This window comes from Perca fluviatilis, chromosome 10 (genome assembly GCF_010015445.1).
Source record: "Perca fluviatilis chromosome 10, GENO_Pfluv_1.0, whole genome shotgun sequence".
Taxonomy (NCBI): Eukaryota; Metazoa; Chordata; class Actinopteri; order Perciformes; family Percidae; genus Perca; species Perca fluviatilis.
In genome coordinates this window covers 29727839-29741773 of record NC_053121.1, presented here as the reverse complement: position 1 = coordinate 29741773, position 13935 = coordinate 29727839, and the positions used below count along the sequence as shown (strand labels likewise).

The following is a 13935-nucleotide window of genomic DNA, read 5'->3' as shown; positions in this document are numbered from 1 at the left end:
GTTGGACAAAAACAATTTGAGATGTGTCGTTTCTTGTCTCGGTACCTGTCAACAAAATGTCACAGGAATTTGTTCATGTTTTTGATATACCAGGACAACCGAACACTGGGACACACAAGTTCTTTATTAACATTTTTATATATAATTCATTTTTAGGATATCTTTTCACAGCCACACACAGATACACCATCAGATTGGATATTGCTAAGGACTATGTCAATTGTACACATGATTTATTACACAAGATTGATCAACTGTAAAATTGCCATTGATCATCAATGCAGCATCAGCATCGTTGGCATAAGATCTTCAGGATGCTGCTTTTCACTGCAAATGCTGAAGATGTGCATTGATGTGTTGTCTAGTCGCAGTACCCCTGTTGATAAAATGGATGGATGGCATTTAACATGCAGTAGATATCCCACTATGTGTAACTTCATCTTAAAGGAGTAATCTGCAAGGTTCTTGTTTTCTCATTTTAGGGACATCTTTGAAGCAAAGTGATTATTACTGTTGTGGTTTTGGACTTAATCTACCCAGAGAGCTGTTGGCAAGCAAACAGTGAGTCAACAGTGAGTAACTTTGGATGTGGGTTACAGTTTGAGTTGCGGTAGGTGGTGTTCTTTTCTTTATTCTGTTGCTACACAGCGGCTCGTGCTAGTCATGCTAACTGCCCAATTGTGTTTCAGTTTATATGAAAGCATAATGTCGTGGAAGTTTCCTTTGCAGCAGGGGGGGAAATTTCAGAGTTTAGTAAATTGAAACAAATAAGACAGACTGAGACTAAACACCAAGTTGGGTTTTTGTATTTTATTAAAAAAGATATATTTGCAAATATAGGAGCAACATGATTTCACAAAAGGCCGCAGCCCAGTGTGGAGTCAGTTTCTCAAATGAGTGAACAGAACACCAGGCTTATATGCACCTTCAGAGTGACAGCACACACGCACTTGGATTATTATGACGCTACAATTTTGACAGGCAATCTGATACACATGAAGACAATCAGAGAAATGCAAGAGACATCTTGGAGCCATTTCGCCTCCTCCTCCCTGTACGACTTTCACCCCCCAGTTACATCTTAACTGGCATGGGAAAACATGAGTTTTAGGGTGACCTTGTCCCTTTATCTGTTCAGACAAACGGCTCACATAATGTTCCAGACTGGACACCTCAGCAATTTAAGCAGAAGCTGAGATAAACTGTCTTTCAATAATGTGAGAGAATTAAAGTAGAAATAAAACATAAAAATACAAGGAATTATGCTTAAATGTAATTTTTGCCATTACATTAACATTTGAAAACCTAACATGAACGACCAATGTGTAAAACATGTAATCACCTGGCTATAGGTCGACGCGCTATGATACTACAGCATACAGTATAGCGATAGCCTAGATAGTGGGAACGTTTTGTGAGAATGTTCCCTAGTATTACCTTAACCGTCAGAGGTAGACGGAGATTCCAGCGGCTCCGCTCCCCTCCAGGTCTCTGCGGATGTTCAGATCCTGCGGAGATCAGGCACAGAGAGCAGATCTTGGAAAAGATCAATAATCCTTAGTGGCTTTCCTATATCAACCACACTGAAATCCTACCATCTGTGACATATAGGTTGAGCGTATAAGTCACTGCTGGGTGGGATCCAATCCAATAAGTCGCTCCCCACACCGTCTGTTCTTGTTGGGTTGGAACTGCTGTAGGCTGCGAGAGGTGTGGAGCCACCAGGTACGCCAGGTGGAGTGTTCACTTTTTTTGTCACCAGTTAATTGTTTATTTCACTGCTGATCGTCTCGACATTTCAAAATGTAATATCAATTTATTTGTCATCTTATTTGACACACATACAGGGTTTTTCCTGCATAGTCATTTTTTAACCCCGCCCCCCAAAATGAGGTTTTAGCCAGCCCCAAAGAAAAATCACCAGCACCAAAATGATAATAATAAAAAATAGCAATTCAAATCTTCTCTGAATGTCTAATAGTAATTTACCAAACAACCGCATGCTTGCTGTCCCCCCTCCCCCACCCTAACCCTACATATACAGTATGCAAGTAAACAGAAATAAACAATCGTGAAAATGTTTTCTTGGCTGGGTGCAGTACCTTTCTGCAGATCTTGTCGCCACTGCGAGGTTTGCGAGCAACCAGCGGTGACTCCAGGGAGTTACTACTGTACATGAATTTTGTAAGCAAATTTTTGTTAGCTTTTGACAGCTGTTTCCCCATTTATTTAGAATTATCACTTTGTGCTAAGCTAAACCAAGCTAACAGGCTGTGAATTTCATATTTACCGTGGACACAAGGGTGCTGTCAACAATACAGAGTCATGTTTTTTTTTTCTTCTGTTTTCTCAATGGACACATTACTTTTGGGAATTACACCTTGGATTAATGAAATGAAGGAATGACTTATTTCAGTGTATTTATAAAACATTCGACAAACACTGATGGAAACAAATGTGAACGTTTAAATTCTAACTAGATAATTATGATGATGCACAAAGAATAAACCAGAACATATTGCACAGAAATGGAAAATAACTAAAAAAAACTAAATGTGCACAGAATGGAAGTAATCCTGAATAACCACTGGGAGAAATGGAAGAAATAATGTCTTTGCTACCTTTTAAACAACTGAAAGGACAGAGTTTTGCTGTGGATGGATGCACCGGTTGTTGAGACGTTGTAGGCATGGTAACCACAAACTGCAGGCATGGTAACCACAAGCTGCTGCTGACAGGTTGGAGACAAACTGCAACTGGCCCTGGAAGTAGAGGGCAAAAACGTGTTGATGTCAGACCATGTGCAATATAACAAGGAAGCTGCAGTGAATTACACAATTTGAGCAGGAAATGGCCTGCAATAAAAACAATGGCTAATGTCTTAATAGGCAGGGTTTAATTTGACTGCTGCTAGATGTCACTCTGCTCACTGTGACAGAAATTCAACACAAGGACAGAGTTATATTTGTAAGGCGCAATGTATAATGTATATATATGATATATTTGAACCTGAATGTGACTATTTTGTCTATATATTGTCTGCAGTATAGATCAGCAACAGTGTGTGTAGTCCAATAAAGAGCAGATGCGGTGATTTGAAATCTAGGATATTTTATATAAGAAAGATTTATATCCGAAAGGGCAAAAGTCATATTCATTTTCGACACAAGGCACAATCTGTAACGTTCCAAACCAAAGATGATGTTTCTTCAGTATTGTGCAGTGATGATATTTATTTTGTATTCAGATCTTTTAATGCTGTTTATCTCTTTTGCTTGTCCCCAAGATGTAACACAATAGGACACAGTTTTTGGCCGCATACATAGACCGTTTTTAACTTGCATAAACGTTGCAGAGTTGTAACCTATTTATTTTTTTTGTCTTCTTTTAATGTGTTTAAAAGGGAGCCAAAAAGCCCTCGAATCAAGGGCGTAAAAGTAGTTTGACAATATAGTTGATGGGTGTTAAATAAATTATAGATGCTATTTGCCTTTCAGTATCTTGCAGCTATAACGGTACTAATGTCAGAAACCGGGTCCAGTACAGGAACAAATGCAGTTAAAGCCGAGCTATGAATCTGGTTGGCCGGTTATCCTCGCACCACGTTTTAGTGTGACAGAACTTCCTTTTACTGAACTTATAATGCACTATACTGTATCTAAAGTGCACTGCAGCAACATTATTATGACAGTGTACACTGTAAATGCTACACAGGATTACTTTTGCCAATGCTATAATCATTAAAATGTGTTTTTAATTCCGTATTTACCACATATGTTTGACACAAAATGAAACCGTTACATAAGACACATTATTTAGCATTTAAATCTCGTGGGTGTCCATAATTCTTGTATAACTGGACCACATGAAAGCACAGAGGTTTTATTGAGGAAACTCTAATTCCTGACTTCTAGCTTTGAACTGAACGTGGCATTAGGGGGATAAATGATGTAAAGCTTCCAAAGTAAAGTGGTCCTCTCCATAATATTGTGCATTTTATGCCCAAATATGCCATGTTTGTACAGCTGGAGAGTCAGAGCCACGAGTAAAGTATGACATTAACTCTGCGAGTGTTTGAGGTTTTGTTTTATGGGGCTACCTTCACACAAAAAAATCACACACACACACACACACACACACACACACACACACACACACACACACACACACACACACACACACACTGTGGTGTATGGAAGTGTCCACATTAATTGTATCTTTTGCATGAGTTGACCTATTTGAAATGTCTAATATTACTTAACAGAGCACGCCGGTGACATTCAGTTGGAAACCTTTCCATAGTTGGCTTTTGTAATGAGCGGTTATCGATCTTCAGTTTTCTAGATAAGATAAGAATAGACTGCCAGGATTTCACTCAGGCCACTGAACTATCATGAACCGGTGAGAGCGTAAAGTAGAAGCTAGACACTTTGACAATTTCACAGCATTTTGTGCATTCAGCCTGCGTGTGAAGGGAGAATTGCACGACACGAAATGAGAAAGAGAAAAAACAAAACTAAAACAAACAAACAAAAGGTGTAATTTTCTATGTGAAGTTGGAGCCTGGGAAACTGTTCTGCCAGGCTGCTCGTCAGACACAGACTCCGGGTGGCTGACAGCGGCGAATAGAGGTAAACGTCAATTAAGACGTTACAGTAGATGACAGGCCTAAAGAAAACAGTGCTGAGAGATGCCATCTGGGGCAGACTGTGTAAACTGAAGGTGTCTGAACACGACGCTTCAGTTATGGCTAAAATGTTAGCAGCTTTAGACTTGTCAGGTTAACATGAAGAGGCACGAGGAAGACTTTAGGTAGCTGGCCTACCTGCAGGCTACCTTTTTTATGAATTATATACAGTTGCTTTCTGCACATTTGGTATTATGATTTTAGAAAATGGACCGATTATGTACAAAAGATCTGATGCGTATATATGTCAACGCAAACATGCAGGCTTAGAGGTGTTTCTTACTGCTTGGTAGGTCTACTATATTTAGCCTTAATGCTAAATAATTCCACTTGAATGACATTTTTATCCAGTTTGAGCATGCAAGCTCTTCTTCTGCAGTAGCCTGCCTCACACAAACAGACACACCAGAGAGCTCCAGCAGCAGCTTTTTTTTTTTTTTGACTGATTGGGTGCTGAGTGCCTTTCCACTATTCTTGTTTCTGTTTTTAATGTTTTTTTTTGTCCAATTAGGGTCCTCAGAGAGGAAAATGACTTAGAGAGACACCTCAAACATTTACATTTTAGGTCTTCAGCAGGCGCTCCAGATCACGACGGGTGACGTTGAGGGTTTAGTGGTGAAATATACAACACGCCAACCGGTAAACTGTATTCTCAAAGATTTTTTTTTTTTTAACAATACAAGGTATGTTTCCTCTTATCACATAAATTCTCATGCCTCTCCTGATGGATAATTTTTTTCCCTCTGCTATTTCAAGGTCCATGAAAGCTGACCGTGCTGCTGATCTTTTCAGCAATGTGTAGAAATTGATTTGGAGAGAAAACATCTCAGATGTGTGTTTTTGTTTTTCATCCTTCTTTAATAGAACTTCAGAGAGCAGGAAGTGTGTGCGTCATGAAATTCGCCCTGGTTGTCTGCTTTCACACGCTCTGGCCAGCCGCCTGCCCTCAAACAGCACCAAGCCTCCACTGTGAGAGGGGCTGATACACCACTTCCACAAATTCACACATACACATGCATGTAGATTCATGCATACGATACACAACATATAGCCAACACACATGCAACAGATACCAGCATTGAGCAAGCTTGCACGTCTTTGTTCTGCTATTTAGTTCCAAGAATGCAGACGTATAAATTAACACCAGGAAGTCAATATTTTTACACAAAGCATACTTTTAAATCAAAGCCACAGGCAAAGATGTATACATTTTTTCATTTTGCAGTGTGAAAACATACATGAATGGCGTTTCATTGAATCAAAAGCCAATTTATCTCGCAGAATTTTGCTGAAAAAAAGCCGACCAGGTCAGATACATTATTTAGTTGGGAGGTGTTTAGAGTTCCGCGGAGATGGACGGCCGTGCATCTTGTTATGCAGAGCTTCTTCTCGGGCCTTTAGGTGAGGGTGAGAATGTGTGAGGTCACACCATGTGACCTTTAGCTGAAGCCGATGGGCCGCCATTGGTCCAGGGCCAACCCCCCAAACCCTCAGCCCACCCACCTCCCCCAGTCACAAAGCAGCCCTCTCTGCTGCCTGACCGCTGCATGGGCAAGGTGCTGAGATTAGTTGTGTGTTTGTAGATAGACTGTCTGTCTATCTTCTCTGTGGCTATTAGCCTACATTTATTCCGAAGCACACAGGAGTTTAGCCCGTTCTGCCAAAGCGGCCCTAAATAAAATACATCCCTGAATACTACGCATGCGTGTGTATAAATGTTGGCGCAAGTACACATGTATGCAAGTAAACTGTATGTGGAGATATAAGAAAGGTGTATGTGTGTATTACAATTATGTCAGCAGTATTTTAATGTATTTTTTTCTTGAGGCATTAACGTGCAGATTGCGAAAACCAAATTTACACCCCAGTGGCAATTGACTATAGCATTACTGAGCATTACTCTATTCCCCCTTTCAAGTCAAAGTCATGATCTTTGAGTTTTGAAAGCGGCTTGATTTCAGCACCAGAGTCCTGCTGTGCTGTGATTTAAATTTTGGCCTGTTTTGGCTCCTTCAAAAATAAAACTATTGATCAGAACCACCCTGCAAGCTCTGCAACATCTGAAGTGTGTGTGTGTGTGTGTGTGTGTGTGTGTGTGTGTGTGTGTGTGTGTGTGTGTGTGTGTGTGTGTGTGTGTGTGTGTGTGTGTGTGTGTGTGTTCATTTCCTTATCCCATAACCCACAGCTCCCACACAAAACACCACCTTAAACTCCACTGATTTAAGTCAAATTCTTGTTGTGGTTGAATAGAAAGAAGTAAATGCTTGATTTGCATGTAGTTTTGAAGACGAGGCACACAAAACAAATGTACTTTGTCCAAAAGAATATAGCTCTCAGAAATACGCCTAATACTCTCTTCTACATTATGTATTCATCTTTGAAGCTTAAATAATTGCCATATCTATTAATTACATGCAATAAATAACTGTTTACCTGCCAAATGTTGCTCAAATGCCCTGCATTATATTTTTTTTAATCACTCAGAAGTATTTTGTTTTCTTGGTTGAAATGCCACAAACATGTCAGCAAGCGCGTGCAAAACCTTGTTTTTTCAGAAAAACAATGCAATAGTTGAATCCCAGACCTTTTTTATTAGCGTGTATTTAGAAAACTGCTCCCTGATATATCACATGCAGCGTTATTACCAACCCGTCTCAGGTCTCTTCCAAATCCCGCCGCAGCATGAATATTGAGATATTGTTAATTATTTAGATTGGAGGTGTAACGATACATGTTTGGATATTTGCACTTCCTCGCTTTTCTGTTTGAATTCCCAGTGGAGTGCAGGTGAGAGCTGTGTCGGCTCGGTGCGTTACTTCACATTGGATTTTGATTTTATTTATTTATTTCCTTTTCTAAATCAGCTGGCGGAACAAATCTCACATTAAGATGTAGTGTTGTGCTTTAGGGGTCCGAAAACTGAGGAAGGACAAATATGAATTTGGTTTAAACAGACATGTATAATTGTATCTTTTGGAGAGCATGAACTACTAGCCTATATGTGTATAACGTTTATTATGTATACTTCTCCGGTATGATATATGCGTGGTTATGCATGCGAAACATGTCTTTAAACTGAGTTTAGTTTGACGCATTTTAAATGTCTCTGCAGCGTCTGAATTTCGAATATTCATTTCGTCCAAAAACGTGAGCAGAATATAAGTAGCCATGGTGCAAAAAAAAAGCTTATTTTGCGAGAAATCTGTAATTAATCGTTGAGTGAACATGCAGATTACAGCAGCTAAAATGCACACGTTTCCCATTTTAAACTTGAATAAGTTCTTACCTTGTGCAGGATGGAGAGGCGAGGCTAAAAGGTCTGCAGTCCTGCGCGCCGTTTCAGCCAAATGAACATTTCCCACTGAAGCCTTTTCTCTTCAGGTCATCCTCTGTTCACATGTTGATTGTGTGGATGTGTATTGAGACTGCAGACTTGCGTATTCGCCCCTACAGCAGACGAGGCTTATCCCCCCCCCCCCCTTGTCAGCTGATTATTGCTCCGCGTTACCGACTCCATCAAAAGGTGACACTCGTGCAACAAAAAAGGGCCCGCCGCTTTTTTGGAGAAAATCTAATTGTGGAGGGCGAGTTCAGGAGGTCAGGCGCTGCAGCTCGGAAAATCAGTTGTAGTCATAGATGTAGAAAGAGAAGAATGCTTCTCTTGTGTTTGTTATTTTGCAGTTTTTTTTTGTAAAAACATTTGGACTAAGTGATTTATTTCTCCTCTTAATAACCTCCCTTCGGGGAATGACCTAAGGCCTGTTGTAGCATGACATCACATCCTAAATCAGCTCTTTTTTTTTTTTTTTTTACCAAGCCACCACATTGGCTTTTTTTATATTATTATTTTTATATTCTAGTTAATGTTCCAGTGATACGTGATTTGAATAAAATTATGAACACAAACCAACTCACACGATCAACATTATGAGGCTGATAAATGATCTCAGCTCGGCCTGCAAACCGAAAGTCTCACTATTTGATTTGGCTCTTTTTCTGCGGGGAGGTGCTGCGGTGTTTCCTCGCCGGTGTCTCCGCTCTCCCCGCAGCCAGGAAGCCGCACTCGCCCCCTCTCCGCCGCCTCCTCCTCCAGCCAGCTTCGGCCCACATACCTCTGTATCTCTCTGTGGGCGCTTGTTTGCTTAAGCTTGTGGATCATAGTTTCCCTTAGACCGTAGCTTTGATTCGCTTTGACGCATTTGCGCACTATTAAAAAAAAAAGAAGAAAAAAAAAGGCATGACTTCAAAAGTGCCACGTTCCAAAAGAAAGCCACAATGCCAAGGCAAACAGATGCATGTGTGAGTCAGGTAGGCTGCATAAAGATCATTGGGATTTCTGGGACAAAAGAAGCAGCAAGACTAGCTTTAAACATATGAGCAAACTCAACAAAAGACCTTTTATACAGACCTTTTTATGCAAATGACTCTCTCTGTAATCTCACATATTGTTCATAAATTAATTTAGTAGGCCTAAATAAGTAAAATATGGATTTAGACAACTGTATTATTATTTTTTTTAAATAAAATCCTTATTAAAGCATAACCGGACTAAAATGTATTTAAAGATGTGTATTGTTTTCCCATAACCCCCTTCAGAGAAATACAGTCTCTTGTGTTCAAACACAGGGAGAAAAAAAACCCAACCAACCCAAACCCTAATGGACTGTTGTCGCTGTTGTGTGGTCCGACTCCTGTTTGTTGATTCCCGTGTTATTTCAAGCACCAGTGACCGGCCGAGGCCCTTGGCTGAGCCAGGCAGACATGTATTCAGCAGTTAATCTGACGGAGCATCTCGCCGCTATGTGTATTGGAGCGGCCCATTGTTTTCCTCTATAGATTAGCCGCACAAGCACCTCACATAATCGAAAGGCTATAGACAGACTGTCATTGCTTTACACTCACTAACGGACTACCAACACAAAGATTCAATACATTCAGGGTTGTTTTTGAACAATATATTTACTTCCATTAAATAAAACACAATAGTTTTTTTGGATGTTGGGGAAAAAAAAACCCAAAAAACATAATTCCGTACCAAATAGTATACACAGATCAACAAAAAAAAACCATAATTTGTCGAAGGAACATATTTGATGTTTGTTTTTTTCTTTTTTTTTAATCCAGAATTGCTATTCTAAATCGATATTCACACAGACATTAATAATAAATTTATAATATGTTAGAAACACAACTGGTGCGCTTTAGTATGTACATTCCCTTTTTGTTTGCAAGCAAAACATGATTCCTTTTTTAGGTTTTCTTTTTTTTTGTTTTTTTTTTCTTCCCACATGCGTTGATAAATTGAACCTGGAGAGGACTGGGTGGGGGGGGGGTTATAGCGCATTCGCCTCGACAAACAGGAGATGATAATTCAAATATATATATATACAACCTTTTCAGTCAACAATTAACGTCCAAAATCCACCAGGAAAAAAATCAAACAACAAAAACATGACGAGCTATGAAAAATCAAACGGGCCTTTTTTAGTTCTACTGTGTCTGTGAAGAAGGCCTGGACTCATCAAAGGTGAATACACCTAAAATCTCCTGTTTCAGTTGGACTCCGACCTGGAGTTGAGCTTGTTTCAGTGGTTCAGTCTTCTAGTGCCCTTTTTTTTGAAAAATGAAAAACAAAAAAAACAAAAAAGTAGTTGTAGTAGTCTCTTGTTCCTGTGGCCGGCTGTTTGTGATTACCTACACACTGCAAAAAATGACCACCATAACTAGCCATTTGGTCTTGTAATCACCCTTAAACTCATAGGTTTCCCCCCCTCTCCAAAAATAACTGGATGGAATAATCTCACTTGTTTCTTGATACGTTTGGGGATGTTCAAGGAACAAGTGGCAATAGCTTAGGAAAAAAAGTCAGAATGATGCAACTAGAATCAAGAAAGTAGGCCTACCATATGACAATCCGAAATGTCCTGAAACAAAACCTAATTCCTCCTTGTTGTAGAGAAGAATAACGCTTTGAGCGTCCCTACTAGCCTATTATGACTTGCTATGGTGGATACACATTTGCAGTGCAGGCAGGTATTAGACTGGTCTGTCCACGGCGTATTGGCAAGCGCTCAGATTAGTGGCCGGATTCTGCACACTGGCGTATCCAAAACTCGAGTGCTGCTTGGCTTTCAGTCTCAGGCTGGCCAGGCTGGAGTTGCAAGTGTCCCTGTACACATAAGGAGGGGTCGGAGGCGCGTAGGGGCACGCCGAGCTGGGCACCCCCGAGTTGAGAGACGGGTTACTGAGGTTGTTCAAGTTATTGAGGCTGTTGAGGCTGGAGCCCGGCACGCCGGTGACCGCCGATGGCACCATGCTGGAAGTCATGGAGGATATGGAGTTGGGCGGCGAGAACATGGTCTGCGAGGATAAGGGGTTGACATTCATGGAGTTGAAGAAGGGGAAGCTTTTGGTGGATAAAGAGGCCGACGTGAGGCCCTTGGCTGCCCAGTTGTTGTACGTGTAGCTGGGGTACATGTCTTCGTAGGGCTGCATGAGTCCATTGAACTGCGGGCCGAAGCCGTTTTTGCAAAGCTCGGCTTGTTGGTTTCTTTCCCGTTTCCTCCACTTGGCTCGCCGGTTCTTGAACCAAACCTGAAGCAAAAGAAATGAGAGCAAGTTAGAAATAAATTATTAAATTGCATTATATATATATATTTATTTTTAAATCCTTATAAATGTAACGGCTGTAAATCCAAACACTCTTCGCTAATCTATTTTCCTGTGCAGACAATTCCGCTTTGACTCCCGTCTTTATCTGAGCAGAATACACACTGGGCTCGCACTGCACCACCTTAATGTGGAGAGGATGTGTATTCCTCCGCCGGCTTCCACAAACACGCTGACCTTAATCACACAGCACCAGGGCGACAATCGCAAAATACAAGCTTTGCACCTCTTTCACACGAACAGGAGAACACGACTGGTATCTGCCACCGACTAACATCAACAGCTCAACTGTTAACACCGTAATAGTGTGTAATTACACCTAATAGGCAAATAACAAGTAGTTAGTTGTTGTCCTATTTTCTAATGAAATTACTGAACAGATTAACGTGTGCCGAGAACCACAAATGAACTGTGCTAAACTTGTTTATTTTGCATTGTGTGCCGAGGATTGGAATTAATATTTAGCCTAATAAACAAACACGTACCAGCAGAATCTTTAAACAAGACTTTGATTATTTTTTTCCCCCAGCTAAAAACTGTGTCCTACTTAATTTTCACAGAAAATTTAAGCCGTGCGTAAAGTTTGGTGTCCGTGCGTAATAATATTAAGGCATAGGGTATTTGTAGGTTAACCGGGCAATTGGCACAAATTACCCGAAATTATACACACGGATTATTTGTGTTTGCACCCAAGGGAATACTCACCCTGACCCGGGCCTCTGTGAGGTTGGTCCACACGGCTATCTCCTCCCTCGTGCTCATGTCCGGATAGCGATTCCGCTGGAAAGTGGCCTCCAGTTCCTGCAGCTGCTGGCTGGTGAAGTGAGTCCTCTGCCGCCGCTGCCGTTTCTTTTTAGAAGGGTCATCTGAAGAGTCGTCGTTTTTGTTTTGGTTCTTTTCTTTTTCTGTCAAGTGGAAAGAAGTTGATTCAGTCAGTGTCATGCGGATTAAGGCCTGTATGCTATAGAGAGGCAACAAAAAACAAAAACATGACCCTGTTGGGAAATTGATGATCGAGAAAGGAATGCTCCGGTTCATCAAATAAACACAAATCCCCCCCAGTTTCCCATGTTTCGATTTTTCTTTTCTTGTATGAGATTGTACTTGGCCGTTTAGATTAAATCTGAAAACTGAGTACATGAGTAAATGCCTGACTATTTTCATTAGCACAAAACAAGCTCTCTTTCATTTACATAACACAGAAACTTTTTCACTAGGCCAGTGTCAAAACTAATTACCGGTCTGCGTGACTAAAATGACAGCTTTAATCGCCTATTTGCATGCACGTGAGACTCCCTTAACGTTGATTAATGGAAGCCATCTTTTGTTTGATATCACGATGACATCCGCGGCGCCTTGCTGAGAGCATCTGCACCCCGGGCGGTTCTTACCGACGGACTCCGGGCTGGACGTGTCCGACACCGTGTGCACCTCTAACCGGTGCTTAGAGTCCACAGACCGCTGCAGCGGCTGCAAAGTAGAGGCCATCGCCAAAGCCGTGTGGTGTGTGGAGGCAAGTTTATTCCCAATTAGGTGGTGATGGTCTGTGTTTAATGGATCCCTCATAGAGTTCATGAGTAGAAGGTCGCAAAACTGGCTGTCAAAAGCAGAGTAAGTCCCTTCAGTACAACCAGGATACGCGGAAAGTCCGTCTGCGGAATGTGTTCAAATCTCCAAAAAACCGCACAGCAGAGCAGTCCCTTTTGCGGTTGAGATAAAACCTTCTTTCTGTTTAAACTGGAAAATGCTTTAAAATAGGCCATTGAGTGCTGCCATACTAGCATCGGTGGCAAACAGCGGCTGACTATCAGAGTGACAAGGACAGGTAGGTGATATTAGATCCAGAGGCATACACACACTAAACCGCTCTCTGTTCATTTCAGCTGTTGCCTGCGCACTGCCTATCCAACTGCGCCTCTCTCCCGACCTCCACGTCACCATGTTGCGCCCGCCCATATTCTCTCTGACAGGCACATCCATGTGGATATGACGGTGTGTCCAACCAACCGGAGCGAGCAGAAACGAGATCTGTGTGCCAATGTGTTTATGCCGGGGCTGGCGCTTATTTTTCTCTTCCAAATAAAAGCATGTAAAGAGAGATGGGACACACGGTGTACCCGCGGCGCTCCGTTGCCGTTGCGCAGCAGCCCAAGACCAAATAAAAATGAAAATAACACAGTTTGGCCTCATTTTATGAGATGGGTCCAGTGGCCCAGTAAAACGATGCAGTTCTATTGATACCAAAGCTGAGCCGCATGCTCGCAGGCTCCGTCACCGCAGTTTACTCAGGGACTCGATGTGGATAAAGCGAGCCACCGAGCGGATTGTATTGAAAGCCGGATGAAAAAAAAAAGATGCACACTGAATATCAAACACAAGAGAAAACTACAGCACAATGATCCTGAGAAAGGACACGCGATTAAAGGGAAATATACATGGAACTTCCAAAGGGGGGGTGTGCCACACTGCTCCAAAGGGGGGGTGTGCGCACACTTGTCAACTGACGTTAAGTGCCACACATGTACAGTATAAGCTGGTACAGCTGATACAAACTTTTAATATAATGTATTCACCAAAGG

The 13935-nt window shown here is 41.5% G+C and overlaps 1 protein-coding gene and 2 long non-coding RNA genes across 7 annotated transcripts in view; 1 reads left to right on the top strand and 2 right to left on the bottom strand.

The window, feature by feature from the left end:
• The window catches only part of LOC120567321, a 197077-nt gene that overhangs the window by 8738 nt on the left and 174404 nt on the right, over window positions 1-13935 (top strand). The gene's annotated exons all lie outside the window — the stretch shown is intronic.
• LOC120567320 lies at window positions 114-8107 on the bottom strand. The gene is made up of 4 exons (XR_005640539.1): window positions 7974-8107; window positions 2622-2762; window positions 1438-1508; window positions 114-376 (listed from the first exon to the last, which is right to left on the bottom strand). It is a non-coding gene; the product is annotated as an uncharacterized LOC120567320 (long non-coding RNA).
• Window positions 9628-13935, bottom strand: part of pitx2 (paired-like homeodomain 2) — a 63211-nt gene continuing 58903 nt past the window's right edge. For 3 of the 4 annotated variants that reach the window (XM_039814269.1, XM_039814270.1, XM_039814268.1), the window contains exons 3-4: window positions 12062-12261; window positions 9628-11281 (exon numbers count right to left, since the gene is read on the bottom strand). In XM_039814269.1, the coding sequence (XP_039670203.1) occupies window positions 10724-11281; window positions 12062-12261 (758 nt within the window). In that variant the 3' untranslated portion in view covers window positions 9628-10723. Of the gene's footprint in view, window positions 11282-12061; window positions 12262-12747; window positions 13279-13935 lie in introns of those variants that run through there. The other variant, XM_039814267.1, reaches the window with a different exon arrangement.